The 19,568-nt window shown below is 43.3% G+C and overlaps 1 protein-coding gene across 2 annotated transcripts in view; it reads right to left on the bottom strand.

The window, feature by feature from the left end:
- Positions 1-19,568, bottom strand: part of cdh23 (cadherin-related 23) — a gene marked incomplete at both ends in the record, with an annotated part of 270,347 nt that overhangs the window by 212,090 nt on the left and 38,689 nt on the right. For both annotated transcript variants that reach the window (XM_080782539.1, XM_080782540.1), the window contains 3 exons: positions 7,000-7,092; positions 8,462-8,509; positions 8,655-8,797. In XM_080782539.1, the coding sequence (XP_080638665.1) occupies positions 7,000-7,092; positions 8,462-8,509; positions 8,655-8,797 (284 nt within the window). The remainder of the gene's footprint in view (positions 1-6,999; positions 7,093-8,461; positions 8,510-8,654; positions 8,798-19,568) is intronic.

Below are 19,568 nucleotides of genomic sequence, written 5' to 3'. Positions count from 1 at the left end.
TAAAGAAGCGTGCACACGAGGATTTCGGCTGGTTTTAGGTAGATTACATCGGCCGTTAGCCAAACTAGCCAAAAGTTGCTACATTTTGCTATATTAAGCCCCCGATTATAGGGAATTAAACGATTACGTAATTTACGTCAAGGGTAATGAGGGATTTTTTTATTAATTGCGTCAATTACATCAAGGGCCATAAGAGGGTTAAGTTACTCTAATAACTTTTAGGTGTCATTTACGTTGTGGGACCACTTTTTTTTCCCTCTACCGTATGTGTTCATCCACTTTTTTTACACACGGTCCTCACTTTGGGCAGCCGTGCCATGTAATGCGAGCAGTAGCTCATCAGAGAGAGCTCTTATAGGTCAGGGCGGGACACTGAGATATGGCTGATAGAAAATAGAGTGGCGCATGCGGAGGGATTTACCCGCCTGTCTGAGAGAATGTGGAGACAGTAAACAGATACGCTCAAAGTTTGGCAATCTATCACTGGGTGAGTTTGCATGTCTGACTGCCTGTTTGCCGATATATTTAATCCATCTATGCGCTTCGGTCTCCAGAGAGGGTCTGACGTTGACTATGCTATCGACTTGGCATCATTGCTGCTTTATCGAAAGGAGCGATCCAAATAGGGGTGTGGATAAATATGAACATTAGTGATAAGGGGGCAGAAAGAGTGGAATTTAAATTCTAAGATGCTCCGCTGGAACAAGTTCCACATGGCACAGACACATTTGCAGTGGCTGCTGCGGGTACGAACACATTAATTGCTTATGGCGGAATATTCGGTCATAAAATCCAAACGTGAGCTGCTTCTGACGGAATTCTCCGTCATTAAAGCTTTTTTAATGATATAAAACGGGATTGCTGTAATCCTTTATTTATTTTTTGCTTGGCCATGCCTTCTTCAGCGATCCTATGTTTTGTGCATGCGCACTGCCATTCACTTCCTTGACTAAACTGTCTCTTTACCACTGGCATATTTGAGGCTCCGCAAGCGATGCACAGCGGGGGGGCCTCCAACAGGGAGGGCCTCACTCGCCCAAAGCTATAGCCTAACTCTGCAATAGATCTTGGTTGGCCACTCATTTTACATTTGCGATCAACCCGGGGAGTGACATCATTGCTGTCCGGTGTTGCCATTGGCTTAATTTGTTTCTGTAGGTGGTCAAGATGAACACAGCAGAGCGCCAACCTACCCCACTGACAATCAATCACAAGCTGAGTTTTGGACTCGCCATCTATGAACACAATATTCTCTTGGCAGAGCAATGCTGAATTTCCAAATCGCCGAAAAGAATAGAAGATGGTAAGTCTTCCGCGATGTTATAGGCTACACTGTGGTGAAAGGGCCCCACCCGGATCCTTGCAGGGGGGCCTCGGGATTTGGATTTGCTCTTTACTCTAAATCTATGTCGCTCTCCATGGTTTTGATCATAACGGAAATGTTCGGTCTTCATTTCTGACTTAATCAAACATCTCGTTCGGAATATTAACACTTCTAAAGAGACATCAGACGAGGTAGTGCAAAGTAGTAATGAAATCATTTCAAAAACTAGGTTTTGGGGGAAACAGAAGGCGGGGGCTTTTCAGAGTAAGATCTGCCCCTCTGATTGGCACTCTAGCGCCTTTATTCTGAAAAGTTCCCCGGCAGTAAGAGGGTTAAGGGCAAGCAACTGTAAGTATGGGTATAGTGTCTAGCACTGAAATAATAATGAGAGATGGATGGAAAGCACAAGCATGGATGTACAGTATGATGAGGTATCGAAGAGGGAAACAGCATGTGCGTGTTTTGTGAGTGTGTCTGTGTCTGTGTGAGATTCTGGAGAGAGAGAGAGAGAGAGAGAGAGAGGTTCTTTGGTATAGGTACAGTCGGCCAGAGAGCTTGAGAAAGCAAAGAATGGTAAAGTTTAGTGTGTCAGAGAAGCAGTCATTAGTGTGTCCCTTGGCGATGGCAGTCGTGTTACTGACAGTGACCAGCTCGTAGTGGGAGGGGGTCAGAGAGTTTATAGGCTCTAGGACAGGTGTGTCCAAACTTTTTTTCAAAGGGGGCCATATTAGAAAACACCCAAGGGCCAACTACATCTCCTCGACTGACCTGCCTTCGGTCTATAACAAAGTCATTGTGGGGGCACGATGTGGTTAGCTAAGGATACAGTATATATATAATTTGTAGGCTACAGTATACACAAACCCTCAGTCACTATACAGCCACCATTATGCCGTTTTAACATATCACCTAACTTTTTATTTTTTGCATAAAACAGTGCTATTGAACACCCTTTATGTCTCTTATGTCCTTTATGTCTTTATTATCTCTGTGTTGGTTAAAACAATGAACCAATGGAAAGTATTAACCGTTTGGTCACCAGGATTAATTCAAGAATGATTACTATTTGCCATATATTACTATATGATTACTATATTTCCCCCCGTTCAAACCCTTATTTTGAAGATCCAAAACACCGTGACCGAAACCGGATGTTGACTGAATGGTGTGTGTGTGTGTGTGTGTGTGTTGTCGGATTAGGTGTTGATCTCTCACTAGCTGGTGAGAAGTACAGGCCGGCGAGATTACAGTGACCGCTTTGCTCCGTGCAATAAGCGTCGTTTTGAGCAGAAATGCCGCCTGGGATGGGGAATTGGAGATAACTGAAAGTGTGCGTGCACGCCCAAATCAAGATGCCACAGTACAGTGTTATGGCTAACAACAGATAGCCATCCGAAGCCAATATAAGTAGCCTTTCGACTAGATCGGATCAAAACATTTATACAACTCAATAAATGTAACTTACGTTTCTTGGCGCTTGCGGAGACTAATGATTAACGTAGGTTATGTTTTTCGGTGGGAAAAGTATTAAAAAGCGCTTCTAACAAAACCTCTCAACTCCATTGGACCCTCAAACTGTCTGCTAAAGCAGCAAACTCCAACACCTCTCCCTCTCTCTCATGCAAGTAATTGAGAATATATAAAGTCTCAACACCAGCTTTGATGAGGCAGCGTTCCTTTGTTTTCAAAATATACGGTTTTCTTAATTTCCTGAAAAATGTATATTGTTCATTTTTCTGAAAAATGAACATTTTGGAGTTCGGTAGACAACAGAGACATGTATCAGTACAGCACAGCCACATTATCTCTGCTGTCCGGAGGAAACCTCATAACAAAATGTTCATTTTTTAGGAAATGAGAAGAACCCCCTTCTATTTTGTCTCAACAATACACAGCAATATTGCCTCGTCAAAGTTGCTATTGGGATTTTTTTTTATTGTCAATTACTTGCATGAGAGGTGGAGAGGTGGTGGAGGTAGACACTTTAGCAGACACTTTTTAATACTTGTCATTGGTTCAATGTGTTTTAACCAATACTTGACGGAAAGCATTGATTTGAACACCCAGGACTCTCTAAAACTGGACAAACTGGTCTCAATCCCCTGAATAAATAACAGTAAAAAAGTTTTGACGATAAACATGATGTTAATGTGTTGTACTGTAGATTCTCACTGCTTTTGAAATGATCAATTTGGGCTGTGGCCCATCTGTTGCTTTTAATGAAACATTATTTTAGGTGATAGTTGTGGCTCTTCATGTGTATCCAGCCTGCATGTGCCACTGTCTGCTGCATGCTGTAAATCTGCTCCGCTCGTTAGCACTGGCACTGGGAATGCTAGCAGCCCACCTGCTCCTCTTCACCCACTTTATGGCCGCCACAAATTAAAACACACACACACACACACACACACACACACACACACACACACACACACACACACACACACACACACACACACACACACACACACACACACACACACACACACACACACACACACACACACACACACACACACACACACACACACACACACACACCTCATATTTTCGGTCATGACCCACACCTTCATGACCATAGGTGAGAGTAGGAACGAAGATTGCTCGACCATTCCTTTCTGTCAATATTGCATTTATTGCTTATCTCAAGCCTTTCTCTCTCTCTCTCTCTCTCTCTCTCTCTCTCGCTATCTGTCTCGTCCTCTCAGCTGTCACTTTGTCAATCTCTCTCTCTTCCTGTCAGTTCACCTTTTTCTCTTTTTTTCAGCAGTAGTGCCTCATAATGCTGACGCTACCCTGTGATCCCTGATTGGCCAGTTACTGCGACACGTCCAAGTGAGTGACAGCTTGATGGAAGTGATGTCACAGTGTGTTTGCTCTGCACTGGACGTCACTGAGGCAATGAGGCACATAGAAGAGCAGCGATAGAAAGTTATATGGAGATAAAAGACGAGATAGAGGAAGTGTGTGTGTGTGTGTGTGTGTGTGTGTGTGTGTGTGTGTGTGTGTGTGTGTGTGGTGGGGTAGGGTGGGGCAGGATGCCACAAGGAAGGAAGGGGGTGGGGGGGGGGGGGCAGGGGGGTTGGAGAGGATGCAACAAGGAAGGAACTGACTCTCAAAAGGGTTGTCTGCCTTTCCCCAGAACTCTCCCAAGGCTTTTGGCAGTGTTGATTTCGTTAACTAATGACGACAAATGTTCGTTGACTACCTTTTTTTTCCCTGACGAAAACAAAATGGAAACTAAATGAAAATGATGATGACTATGATGACTAAAACTAAATATATTGACAATTTTGTCAACAAATAAAAACTAGACTAAAATGTCAGGGAGTAGACTAGTGGACAAGTCATTTTAAACTTGGTTGCATGCTGAAAATAGCCTATCTACAAGCTCACACCGCGACAGCAGTGTGTAAAATCAATCAATCAGTCAGCAAGTGTAAAATCAGTCATTACAACAGCATCAAGGCCCGTCAAAATACATTTTAGTCGAATAAATCAACTGTATAGGTTTAGTCTATTTATTCAAGAGACTATGAAAAAAACTAAAATCTAAATTTGCTGCCAAAATAAACACTGCTTAGAAGTCATATGGTTTCCACGAGCAGTTCTCAATAGACACCTTGGGCTTGGACTATATCTGCTGCATTATTATCAACGACAACCAATGCATTCTGTATAAACATTTACTGAGCCTCATTTATCAAGTAAGATAAAAATAAGGTTGATTTATTATATTCAAAGCATGCCCCTTGTAAATCTCATTCACGTCGTACCTGAGGCTTATTGTTTGCACATTTTAGCGCATGCTTACTGAGTGCAATGAATCAGCATTTCAAGCACAATTTACCCTTTGTCAAGTCCTGCCCGTGGTTGTGCCCCTCTTCGTGCCCATTGGTATGCCAAGGACCCCATAAGAGAAGACTTTTACGGCTCTAGCAGTGATTCTCAGCCATTTTAATTTCAAGGACCCCGGGTTTGACATGAATTAGGCTATGGTCCCCCATTTAATGGCATTTCTATCTCTGTTAATTAATCAAAGTTAATTTAACTCTGATAGTGTACAACTAAATGGGTCCATTTGGTTCCATTTGTACACACTCTGAGTTACAAACCCATAAAGGGTCCATTTTTTCCTAATTATAATTTAGCTGGGAACCCCCTAGAACTCAATCAAGGACCCATGGGGGTCCCTAGACCCCACTTTGGGAACCACTGATATAGAACTGTCAAAACCAAACTAAGCATGCATGATTTTTGTGAGACACTGAAGTTGCAGAAACAAACTCCTTTCTTACCAGGAAACTCACAATGCACTAAGAAAAGTGGAAAATGGTTGACTGTAATGGTTTTTCCAGGAGTCTCACCCGAAGTCTATTGTTTGTAAATTCTCTGTTAAGTGGTCCATATGTGAATCCCACACAGGAAAGCGCTTTCATTGGCCTGAGAGAACCTTCCCCCGCCCGGTGGGCAGGCAAGACTAAACAGCCTCTAGACTAAACAGCCTTTCTTTCTCCCGTTTATTTGCTTTGACTTTATGGATTGGAGAGATTTCTCTCCAATCTCTCCAGCCACTAGCTTTGAAGATTTGGTGAAGACTGGGAGAAGAAGCGTATGTGTTCAATATAAACACAAAAACAACGTGTGCACGTGCATTTGTGTGTGCGTGCGTGCATGCGTGCGTGCATGTGTGTGTGTGTGTGTGTGTGTGTTTGTGTGTGTGCGTGCATGCGAGATAGATTTCAGCCCCTGTTTGAAGTGTTCCTCTCTACTCTGGCAATTACTTCATATCAAGGATTAGATGGGGGAGAGGGCAACGGAAGAGGCAGAGTGATGGAAAGAATGGAAAGCTGAGGAGGAGAGGTAGAGGACAGAGTCTAGTGAGAGAAGCTGACAGAAGATGAGAGAAGAAAAAGATTTGAGTCTGCACAGCAGGCAGCATTCTCCTTTACCGTATCAAAAGCTGAGTGCATTCCCTCTATATTATGAATGGTGGGAGAAATCCTCAATTCTTTGCCAAAATTGCACATTAGACACTGTGAACTGTTTTACAGACAGAATGTCTGAACCACCACAAAACGATGATGACCATGAAATCTGACAATTGCCTCCTACTATTGCCTATAATATTAGTTCATTATTACCAATAATTATTAGTAAACTATTAATAGCAAATACCGTTCGTCAAATAGCTTGTTGAGTGTATTATCGAAAACTATAAGTTCATTGCCAACTACCTTTTTAGAATGGATAGAATAAAAAACAATCACACTCGTGTGAAGTGAGGAGCGCTCTTATCATGATACATCACACATCACATTCCGTGCTCAGCCAATCAAAATCACTATGGGGTACACACAAACACACAAAGCTGGGCATAATAGGAGGGGGCATAACAGTGCCCCTTAAAAACAGAGAAGCATCTCAAGACAATAAGAAACAACCACCACAGCACAGCATCATCAAAACCATGATTCAAATACGTGAAGAAAAAAGTATGCAGTATTTGTCCAATGTGCTTATTTATATATCCTCTAGCAGTGCCGTCAAATGTCTTGCACAGTAAGTTGCTGTTTAATTAATAAAAGACAGGTGCCTTGGGTGCAGTCTGCAGTGACATGCTGTATTTAGACAAAAATGTGTGTGTGTGTGCTCTGTGTTAGAGAGGTACTTACCTCTGGGATATGCACAGTGTAAGGCTGTCCATGAAATGTTGGCGCATTGTCATTCACATCTCCGATCTGAATGTTCACTGTGTCTTTGACCACCTGGAAGGGAACAGACAGACATAGCATTGTATTGTGAAGTCCTGGTGCATAACTACAGCTACCTGCACCCTGCAAAACCGCTTAAAAAAATAATAATCATTCATTGATTTTTCTAAAGCGTCAACAAACAACAAGAAAAATTAAACCTGTGCCTATAACTACAAATGAAAGTAACAGCTCTAAAGAAACACGGGATGATTGAGTCGCCATGGGCTGCATATTGATCCATAATACAATGCATACTTAATTATTGAATCCGAATGAGAAAGTACAATGAAAAACATGGTGGACCCTCTTGTAAACAAGTGTAATAGAGCGTCGCAGTCCCGCCCCCTACCAGGGCCCAGGAAATTATTCCCCATTCATTTTCCTCATAGACATTTCAAAAAGTATTTATTTAAAGACCTTTTAAATATGTAATGTTATCTAAATATATTCCACTGTTTGCTTGTCTGTTTTCCGTTTTGTGTTTCTTGTGAAGACTGCGGATGAAAATGTGCAACTGTGCTATATCCGGTGTATTTACGTCCATGTGACGTCCATTAATATGCAATGTCCTGTAAAGTGAGCCCCAATTATTAAGTTTGGTCCAAATATTGTGTTTGTTGTCATGATTTGTCACAACTTGAGTTGGGTTTGTACGACGCTTATAAGGTCTTTAAATAAATACTTTTTGAAATGTCTATGGGAAAAATGCATTAGGAATTATTTCCTGGGCCTGGCGTTGTCATGAAAGGGGGTGGGACTGCGACGCTCTATACTGTACTTTATGGTGTCGTCCACTCACAGTTGACAGTTTTTGTATTGAGTTGTACTGTTAATGTACTGTTAATAAATAATTCAATCAATCAATCAATCAATCAATCAAAAAAACTGATAGGCCTACACGTTCCATAAAGCTTGGTCACATTACACATTGATGTAACAAAATACTATAGTACTTTAGAGAGAGAAAGAAATATCTTAGCCACAGTAAGGCAATATTAGAGTACTGTCTGTATGGTACATTGCATTACACTTGAGGCAGATTCAATGTCAGTATCTTACAGGAGCTAAACAGTATGAGATGGACAGCTGTCACTAGGAGTAGCATACGTGTGAAAGAGGAAAAGGACAAAGAGAGAGAGAGAAAGACAGACAGAGAGAGAGACAGAGAGAGAGAGAGAGACACAGACAGACAGACAGAGAGAGAGAAAGACAGAGAGAGAGAGAAAGACAGACAGACAGAGAGAGAGACAGAGAGAGACAGAGACAGAGACAGAGAAGGGCAGTCTGTGTGTATAGTATTTGGTCTGGCTGCCACACTGTGTCCAAATGTCACGGTGTGATGGAAGATGACATAGCTTTGATCACAGAGGAGATCGCTTACCCCTTGGCTGTCACTCACGGAGAACTCCACCTGCATCTCTGACTTGGACTATGCAGAGACAGAGACAAAAGTCACTCAAAACACACCAGACAAGAGTTGGAGAATGCACAAAAAATACTTTCCATTCCAGGATTTAACTTAAACTATCGTATTTTCAAAATGGTGTGTGTGTGTGTGTGTAAGCTGCTCTTACTTCTCGGTCAAGGCTCTGTCGAAGCCAGACCACTCCAGTCTCCCTGTTCACAGCAAAATACTTCATGGCCTCCTCTCCCACCACCCCGTATATGAGGGGCTCATTCTCAGGGTCATCTGCCTTCAGCTGCGTCACTGATGAACCTGTCACACAGAGAGGGTCAAAGTTCAAAGGTCATGTATTGCCAGCATATCCCCGCACCATCTGAACGAACAGCTAGGACAATTTCATTACAGTGTACATGCTGTGACACATTTGAGGTTTTGGCTACTTTCACCAAAGAATTCAACACAAATTTAAATCTAAAGTATCCTCTCTTTTACATGAGTGTCTCTGAGGTCTTCCTGACCCATTGAGATTTTTGCTCTTAGAAGCTTCCCCTTCCATGACTTTTCCGAAATATTGATTCAAATAATTTATTAGTTATTTTATTTTTTCATCTGAAACATTTTCTAAATATGATTTTAGGCATATACTTATACCATCTCTGCCTATTCATTTTCGGTAAAAATGACCGCTGTCACCCTTCCTCCCCCCACAGGATTGGACTTCACACCTCCGTGGTACCTGGCCTTACTTCAGTCATGCAAGTTTCTGTGCATTCTGTGGATTTTAGTCCATATATACAGTCGAACCTTAAGAAACAACATTATTTTTTTTTATATATATTTTTTATCCCACGATTTTGTAACCTATTTTTCACCCCTGTGTCAATCATCGAATGTGATCCTGGGCTCTACACACCCTCCACCAACCTAGTCCCCATATATGGGGGACAAGGGGAGAGCAACGGACTTGAACTCATGCTTCCTTCATGCCTGAGTGTCCAAGTTGCTCCTTTACACCTGACAGGGGGGAGTTTCCCTGGTTGGACGTAGCGCGTGGAAGGAACACGTTATACCAACCAGTTCCTTTCCCCTCCATCAGGCGCCCCGGCTGGCCAGGGGGAGGCAGTTTAGTGACCAGGATTACTGCATGTGTTTTGTGAGGGTACCTACCCTAGGGGACACGGGGAGAACATGCAGAAACAACATTCTTGAAAATTCAGGGCAGCTGATCAGCCATACAATACATAGTCTTCACGATGATAATGAGTCTGATATTTAATTACAACTGCCTGCAGATGTCTGTCGGATCAGACGGAAGCTTGTCGACATTCAGTACACACAGTAGAGCATAATGCCTTGATTCATGCTTTAGAATACTCTGCTATGCTAACAATCTGGAAGATGCATCTTCATGACAGTGTCAATACAAAGGACACACTCACACAGCCACGCACGCACACATGCACGCAAGCACGCGCACAGTTTTGCCGGTGAGAGGTGAGAAGAGCAGAGTGATTTTAATTGGAGACTGCAGCAGTTCATGGGCTTCATTCATCACGGACATGGAGACCAGCAGACAGCCTGGCTAATCAAACCCTAGGGGTGGAGCATCGGCCAGCCTGCTGGCTAATCCACCACCCTGGACAGATGAGTCAGTTGTGGGCAGGGCTGGCTGGGGGCACCACGGAGGGATGCCAAGGACAGGCATTAAGACCCAGCCACCCAGGGGGACCGTACTCATTACTGACCCGAGTAAAAGCGAATGGGGCAGGTTATGTACCATAATGGGAGGAGGATAAGTCCCATGTACAATGGACATGGATGCTATCGACCACAACGGTCACATTAACCACAATTATGGGGTTAATAATGCTGTGTACAACATCCGTGCAATATGCACAAGGACTTGCTGCAGCCATGTGCTGATTGCCCGACAATGTACCTATACGGTTCCACTTTAATACTCTCAGTGTTAATGTGGCGTCCCCTATTTCGGTCATGTCATTATAGGCGAAAATTGTGAAAGTAGATAAGCTCACGGCCCGGCGAGTTTTTGGCTTGTATAGCTCGGCTATTTTCACAGCATCACACCATGATCCGACAAAGTATAAAAGAGGCATGAGGGCCTTGTACAAACACTCAGGATTTGGCAGTGCAGGCCTACTTCTCCTTGATAACAGACCACTCCATCAGACAATAGAGGTGAAGCCAAACTAAATAAAGCCGCCCGTCACCGGCAGCCCTAACTGCTTAACACAACGACCAATTAGGTTCCACAATCACACACCCCTCTAGATTTTATTAATACAGCCCATTTTCCCATGAAAGGGAGGCAAAAAACGACTAATTAATAAAACGATTTATGAACCCTTCTCATTGCGTCTAATGAGATTTATGCTAATTTCGCGCCTTTCAATATGAGTTATAATTTGGTTGAAGACGGTGCAAATTAAGCATTTTACCACATGCTCATCAATAATAACAGATTTTCCCTTTTTCCCCCCGCTATATGCCTCTCAGCTGAGGAAGAATGACTCCAAGTGGGTTGGTTGATACATAGCCTACTCCAGTGACGAATAATAAATGGCCATTTGAAACTAAGTCCCAGTCTGCGAGCCAGAGTCCTGTGGAAGATTAACTCCCACCCTAGGAGAGAGGGGCTAATTGAGAACAGAACATTAACTACACAGGTTTGGTTCTGTGCTCTGAGCGAGGAGGTATTAGGGGAAAGTCTCATACGCACTCGACTGTGGCTGTATTCATTATGGGGCCACATAATATCTGAGCACTTGGGAGTGAACCTTGAGTGTATTGGTATCTACTTTACAATGTGTATTAAAGAGGAAAGTATCTAATGCATGCAGTACATTAAATAAGCACATCCCATATCATTCATACACACCATGTTTTGTTAAACATCTCACGTTTGTAAATTGCCTCTCACTGTATTAGACAGGGATAGCCTTCTAACGCGATGGTACATTGTGTATAATATGCACTGCAGGTTGGTATGCGTGTGTATGCGTGCATGTGCATGCGTGCGTGTGTGTGTGACTGTGTGTGTTTGTGTGTATTGTCCATTCATTGTCAATGGCATTTCAATGTTTGTGTAGGACAAAGTCTGTGCACAAACACCAAAAGCTGGACATAGGAGGGGCTAGTGCCCCTCAAAAATGAGGGTGGGGGGGGTGTCAAAAGCAGAGGCATGGACCCCCCCCCCACACGTGTGTGCGCTGTGCGTGCGTGCGGCCGCACGTGCAGTGAGTGGTGCAGTGAGGACAGGTTGCTGGTGCTTATCTGCAACACCGTGGCACCCAGCCCTTTCCCTTGACAAATGACACTATTTAGCAGCAAGTGATGCCAGTATTACTGTTATGAATGATACAGTGCACATTAACAGCGGCCCTCCCCTTCTCCCCCGGCTCTCCAACTCTGCTGCTCTGATAAGAGCGATGGGACCTTCACCGCCATCTCTCTCCCTCACCTGTCTTCCTCCCTCCCACTCCCCCCCTTTCTTCCACGTCTCTTCTCACCCTCTCTCTCTGTGTGTGTGTGTGTCATAGTATTTATCTTTCTTTCTTTCTCTCTCTGTGTGTGTCATAGTATCTCTCTCTCTCTATCTCTGAAGACCATTAACCCTGGTCTTCATTATTTTGTCTTTAGTTGAGCTTTTAAAACCTCTGTGTTCTTATTCATGTACTCACTGTTCTGCCTGATTTTCTGCCGTTTTTATGCTCTTCGCTATTGTTTTATTGTCTTAACTTCACTCTTTTTTGCTTGTTTTAATGATATTTTACTGTTTCTCTTTTCTGCCCTGTGTCAGGAAAGGACATGAACATTCTGTGTTGCGCAGAAAGAGTCGGTGTCCGATCTATACGCTCAAAGCGTGCCGCGGAGTGAGTGTGACACGCTGTGAGTTCGTAGATCAGCTGTTTTCGACAGGGTCAGATTTAAAGTTATAAGTTATTTTTTAGAATATTTTTTTTAATGTTGCCATTAATGTTGGAGCAGCTATAAACTACACAGGTTCATCCCGATGTTCTGGGCATCTTTGTAAAGTTAGTGTTAGTAAAAAGCAGGTAAAAGAGTAACGTTTGAGGCAGACAAACATCAGTCACTTTTCCATTCACTGTAGTAGACGCTTGGTGCGGGGAAGCCGCAGATGTGTCGTCTCCGCCTACAGGAAATACGTTGCCTGCGACCATGAGAACCATTTCGGAATCGGTCTATACAAACCAGTGACCACATGTACGAACTAACCGGGGCAAACCGAGGTATTTGTACACTCAAAAGACACAAGTATCGCAGCTAAGAAGTTGGAGAACAGGCTCCTCATATCGCTGACCTACAAACAGTTGATTTAGAACAATAGCGGGCATCCCCAGCGGGTACATACAATGGGAGCAGAATGCCTGGCAGGATTCAATGCTGTGATAAATAAGGATGCCAGGATACAGCGTGATGCCCAATTTATTTTAGGAGATGGCGGGGGGGTGGGGGGGGGGGGGGGTGAGAGAACAACGAGGAAGTCCAGATTAAACACAGGAGGGCCTACGGGAGGAGTCCGAAAGGGACGAGGAGTTTGGATGAGGAGGGCCTGCGGAAGGAAGGAGAAGGAGAGAGTGTGGAGTGCACATGAGGCGAGATTAGCTGAAGATGGAGACAAACGCACTTCATTACCATAAGCACTTCCACCAAAAGTATAGCGGGGAGATGAGGGGGCTGAAAAAGTAATGCACCACCCGCCATAAAGCAGCAGTGGTGACTAAGTACATTTACTTAAGTACTGTACTTAAGTACAATTTGAGGTATTTGTACATTCCAATACTTGAAATAGGGCATTCTGCACAATGAGTACTTACTTTTGATGGCAATACTTATGCTACTTTTACTCAAGTAGATTTTGAATTCCGGACTTCCACCCGGAAAGGGATATAGGAATTGTGGGAGGGCGGGCGGGGGGGGGGGGGGGGGGTCTGGAGCTGGAGCGGAGTGCCGTCGGCCGGGCTAGCCCCAGCAGCTCTATGTTTTACTCAGCCCTGCCTTGTTTTTAGGAGAGGCAGGGAGGCGGACTGGCGGGGGGATGCTAAATCAATCGCTGGAGGACATCAATCCCTGCTGGATCAATAGGAGCCGTAGGTGGTAAACAGCGGCCATGTCTGGTGGCCCTCAGGCAAGAATAGGGGGCCTTATACACTCTGTTATTATGTCAGTGATACCTGCAGTGCTACCAGACGTCTCGTCCATCTGAAGGCTCTGACACTGACAGTACCACAATTTGGAGGATGGGGCTGAATTATAGCCGTGTTTATCTCCCCAGAAGGCCATGACACATACCCTCATTGTGTGTTCGTGACAAGTGACAAATTTGGAGAGTTAATCAAAAGAAATATAGAAATATATATATATTTTTTTTATGCACAGCAAAAGCATCAGTTTGTTTAATGTGCACAAATAATGTGCATGCTGTGAACAAGAATGACATGCATTAAATGGCATGCATTATTGCAGGTTGTTAAGTGTTGTGTAAAGATGCTGTGGCCGTGTGCATAAGTTATTAAAGCAAAACTAAATCTCAAGGCTGACAACGTAATGATGTTTTAGGGCCGAACCAGCTGAAGAAATCATGACATTTCTGAGACCATTCATGTTTCTGGAAGATGCTTCTGAACTTGTATTCTATTGCTAGTTTGATCACTTCAAATACAATTTCATCTTAAAATAACTAATGACCGAAAAGAGGCAATCTACAAGCTCGCTGCAGATTGATTGTAGATCAGCTATGTTCGGTAGCGCGGCACGCTTTCACAGAAGACACGCTGGATTACACTACACTTTCTCAGAAGACTTAGGCTTTTTGGAGTCAGTAGAAATATCATGTTGACCTTTTACAGAGCTAGTATAGAGTCAATCCTAAGATACGGTATATCCAGCTGGTTTGGCAATCTAACTGTGAAATACAAGTCTCAAGTAAATAGGCTAGCAAACATGGCTGGGAAGATCATGGGTGGACATGAAGATCATGTCCACCCCACCAATCACTCCCCAGACCATCTTTGAACAAGCAGTGGTGAGACAGGCTCGGAATATTGTATCTGACCCCTTGCATGTACTGTACCGAGAGTACGAGCTAATGCCATCCGGTAGGAGGTATAAAACTCCACGATGTGTATATAATAGATTTAAACACTCTTTTGTTCCCCTATCAACTAAAATGCTCAATCAGGGATTGCCGAATGCACTTTAATGACTATAGTTGCACTTTATCAAGGGAATGTGTGCAATATCTCTGTTTTGTGTATGTGGGTGTTTCATGGTGTCTTTTCTTTTCGTATGTGAACATGTCTGTTATTTGTATGCAGCTGTGACTCTGTCTCCAAGACAAATTCCTCCCAAGGGAGACAAATAAAGATAACCTTGAACCTTGGATTCTATGCAGCGTTGATTTCGTCGACTAAAACTAAGACGAAAAATGTTCATCGACTACCTTTTTCTACTGACGAAAACTAAATGGAAACTAAATAAAAACTAAGCTATGACGACTAAAACGAAGACTAAATGTACTGACAATAGTCAAAAAATAAAAACTAGACTAAAATGTTAGGAAGGGACTAGTGGACAAGAGATCCAGTAGAAGTCATTTTTTTGTTGCATGCTGAAAATAGCCATAAAATATGCCATTACGACGGCATCAAGGCCTGCCAAAATGCATTTTAGTCGACTAAATCAACTGCAGATTTAGTAGACTAAAATCTTATGATATTTAGTCAACTAAAACTAGACACTAAAAAAACATTCCGGGTCACTAAAATGTGACTAAAACTAAATGAAAACTATTCAAGAGACTATATGACAAACTTAAAATCTAAATTTGCTGCCAAAAACCACACTGCGTGAAATCAGTCGTGGCGACTGAGAACTTCAATCCATGAGTGTACTGTAGCCAGGTGACGTCATTAGCAGGATAACATGGACAGCAGATGGCCGAGGACAGTGCAACTGTAATCTTGCTCTGTCTGTTTTTAAATTATTGATGAGCAGAGGGGGGAGGTGAGCCTCGAACTGAGTCATGTCATCCACAGGTTGATGACTCAGTTCCCCCGTCGCTCCACTTGCAACGCTGTCTCTCTGCTAACTCATGAAGCTACACCCTCGACATTAATGTACAACAATCACTTGCATCAACAATTTATATTGCAAAAATATCGCACACTGGGAACTGTACTACATACTGTACCCTCCACCAGTTCTTGTTTGTTATGTCATTATCTGTCTCTGAATTATAACAGAAAAGAGAAGTGAACATCGCTTGTGGTTACGGTTAGTGTGACTGTAAGATAGAACAATATCAAACAATTAGCTGTGCACTGTTGTAACAAAATGGTGCTGTTCTTCACACGCCATTATGCCTTTCAGTGTGCATTTCATCTGAGCTCATGCTGCATCGCGTCACTGCACTGATAGTGCTTTTACAGACATTACAGTGGAGAAATGGAAGAACGCATTTGCACAGATATCTCAATGACAATACAATATGTTAATAATCATTGATTTCTGGTAGAAAGAAATTGATCACCAGAAGAAAATACCACCACCATCCATTCCTAAATTACTACATTTTGGTAATTAATTTAGATATCCACGTTTTTATTCCCAATAAATAATTTCCATATACAATTTTATTTTGTGCGTGTGTTTGTGTGTGACAGACACATAACGTGAATTATCCATTCATTGTCAATGGCATTTAATGTTTGTGTTCTGACAGAATCCACACTATAGCTGTTTATAGGAGGGGCTAGCACCCCTCAATATAAGTGGGGACATGCCTATATAGCAACACAAGTGTGAGGCCCGGGTGGTTCATTTATCCCAAGCTCTGAAGTGCCTTCAGAGTAATTTACAAGTCAGATTTCATCAGAAGAATTTAAGTCACTCCTTCGAGCACAGCATTTTATGGGAGAAAGCATTGGGTGCACAAACATTAACAGGTATCCTCGTGCTCCGCAAACCCCCCCCCCCCCCCCCCCACCCTGAAACTCAAAACACGCAATATAAATAAACCTATCTCCCCTTTTGTCAGCAATGAGATGGAAATGACTTCAGATGGAGTCATCAAGTCTTTCGGTGCCCGAGGGGTGGGGTGGGGACCACGTTCGTACGTTCCTTCGGGTATTAGAACGACGTTGGTGGTGGGAATAAAAGCACAAGTCCATCTATGAAATGATTGTGTGTGCCTCGATCCACCCCTATTTCCATACAAAGAGAAGTGCATGTGTTTGGGGGGCATGTTTAACCCATTTAGTCCTGCGGACGCCATAGCCATCTGTGTCAACTTATAGCTTTTAACCACTTTAAACATAATTTTAGACTTTAGCTGTTGAAAAATAGCAGATCTACAAGCTCATACTTTTTTTTAAATAAGCGCAAGTCTTTGACTATATATTCGTTCACAGCAAACATATTTTGAAATGGGGGGGGGGGGGGGGTCGGCGACCAATTACATTTTGGGGTCTTTATAGTTTGAGAACCACTGACAGAGAAACAGGGTTTTTCAGAAAACGGTCATGATTAAGAAGACATTTTTAGAATCTGATTTCAGGTCAAAATGGGTTAATAGGGGAGGAGACGAAGAGGAGCGTGCTGGGGCTTTATTTCCCTGTGGGATGTGATGTGAACAGAGAACCACAGAGACGGACCGTAAAGCCGCTTCCCCCGGGGGAAGTCAATTAGGCGACGAGCGATAAAGGAAGGAACCTTACAAAACAAAACAAAATAAAAGGAAATAAAATAATGAAATAAACATTGCTTCGCTTGTCAACGTGGTGTGCCATAAATACATAAATAAACGTGAATTTTTACGAGGTGGCGTGAATGTGCAATTTCAATGACAACCCATTTGGATTTTGAATGTAGTTTGGTTTATTATATCTTTCTAAGGTTTCACACCTTGATTAGATTTGTCTGGTTGTAAACAAAACAACCAAACAAAGATGTTTATTCATGATACAGTACACAACATTTCTTTTTTTTTATATTTTATTTTTTATCCCACGATTTTGTAACCCATTTTCACCCCTGTGTCAATTATCTAATGTGATCCTGGGCTCTACACACCCTCCGCCAGCCTGGGGAGAGCAACAGACTTGAACTTATGTTTCCTTCATGCATGAGTGTCCAAGTTGCACCTTTACACCTGACAGGGGGGAGTTTCCCTGGTTGGACGTAGCGCATGGAAGGAACACGTTATTCCAGCCAGTTCCTTTCCCCTCCATCAGGCGCCCCGGCTGGCCAGGGGGAGCCAGTTTAGAGACCAGGATTACTGCATGTTGACACATGCAAACTCCACACAGAAAGGCCCTTTCGCCAACCCCGCCTCGGGTATGGGCACTGATGACACGGAGGAGGAAACACGCTGCCAGCACCCACAGCGTCCCGAGCGGGAATCGAACCCAGGACCTTCTAGCTGTGAGGCGACAGCACTACCAACCTGTGCCACCGTGCCCACAGTACACAACATTTCTGTTCATGGTTCAGGTACATTCAACAGTAAACTCCTCAGTGCTGTACTGTACATCCATTTGTAACTCAGTGTACTACAAACACAATCAAATGGACACTTGTGGGTCCAAATAGACCTACAGTTATAAGGGTCAATTTGGTTACATTTGTACACTGTGAGTTAACCCCTTCAACACTATACTTTGTTGACTAGCATGGGCATGCACAGATAGACACCAAGTGGTGCTAAAGCATGTGCCCTTTTGCCCTCTAAAGTTTGTTTTTTGTACCGTTTTTCATTGTATTATTGTTTTGTACAGTGTACAGTATGTGGCCCATGGTGACATCGATCAAATCTGGATTAAAAGCATCTAATATATTGTTTATGGCACAAAATCACACACAATATTAAGGTAGCCGGCGGTTCTGCACGCTGCACAAGGTGCCCTTTTTTCACTTGAGCACGTGCCCCTCAAAATGTCTGTGTGGTCCCCAAGTTTGCTTATAATGACATGCCCAGAACAGAGAGGCTATAGGGTGTGGTTAAATGAACACTGAGGATTTACCGTGTATAGGCTGCGTGCGTGTGTGCTACATGTGTCATTATGTGTGTCTACATCTCGGCGCGCGCGCACACGCACACACGTACACACACACACACGTTGTCGACATGCGGCTGGTGGTGTCATTAACCAATTGAGACCTGAGACCAGACTCTACAAATGTTTTCTAAAAAAATATATGTTTCTCTGTCAGTGGTTCTCATGTCAAGGACCGCCGACCCCCATCTGAAAATATGTTGTTCCTGGGACTGCCAGAAGCAAAGATAATGAGTTAAAAATGTTTGCTGTGAAAGAATATATTCAAAGATTTGCACAGGTTTTCACGATTTTTCAAAAATAGCAGATCTACAAGCTCGTAGCGCGGCACCAAGTGCCGCGCTACGAGCTTGTAGATCTGCTATTAAGCTTAAAATAATGGTTGACGTGGTTGAAAGCTACGGTGACACAGACGTGTCCTCAGGTCCAAACGGCTTAATAACAGTGATGGGGAAAGCGAGCTGAAGACAGATCGCGCCATGAGGAGTCCAGCTCTAAGTGACTCCTGTGTTTCAACAACACACACCACCACAGTCCTTGAGAGGATGTGTATTAATCCACGAGATTTATGACTAAATCTGTCACGGATGGTAGGAGAACACCCCTTTGCCTTTCTCTCAGCTGTCTCCGGGAGAAATACACACTTCTGCACACATGTGTGCACAACACACACACACACACACACACAGCCTGTAGGTGTAGGGCGTATACAGCCCACAACTCATAAGTTAGAGCACACCTGCACACATATAACACGTACAGTACACACATTAATAAGCAGGACAACATACAGTGACACATGCAGACAGCGGTCTCACGCTGAGATATAAGCAAGTAAGATGCACGCGTGTTGAGCGTAAAAGCCATAAACAGTGCCTTCAAGGTCGTCTGGTGGAAGTGATAAGTGATAGTTTCTTGGGGGGGGGGGAAGCAAAAGGGTGCAGTAACATCATTCCCGTTCACTCCCTAACCTCCTTTATCCCTGT

This window comes from Protomyctophum bolini, assembly GCF_963924005.1.
Source record: "Protomyctophum bolini genome assembly, chromosome: 14".
In the NCBI taxonomy this organism is placed as follows: domain Eukaryota; kingdom Metazoa; phylum Chordata; class Actinopteri; order Myctophiformes; family Myctophidae; genus Protomyctophum; species Protomyctophum bolini.
Note: the sequence above shows the minus strand (reverse complement) of the source record. Positions and strands in the feature narration are given on the sequence as shown.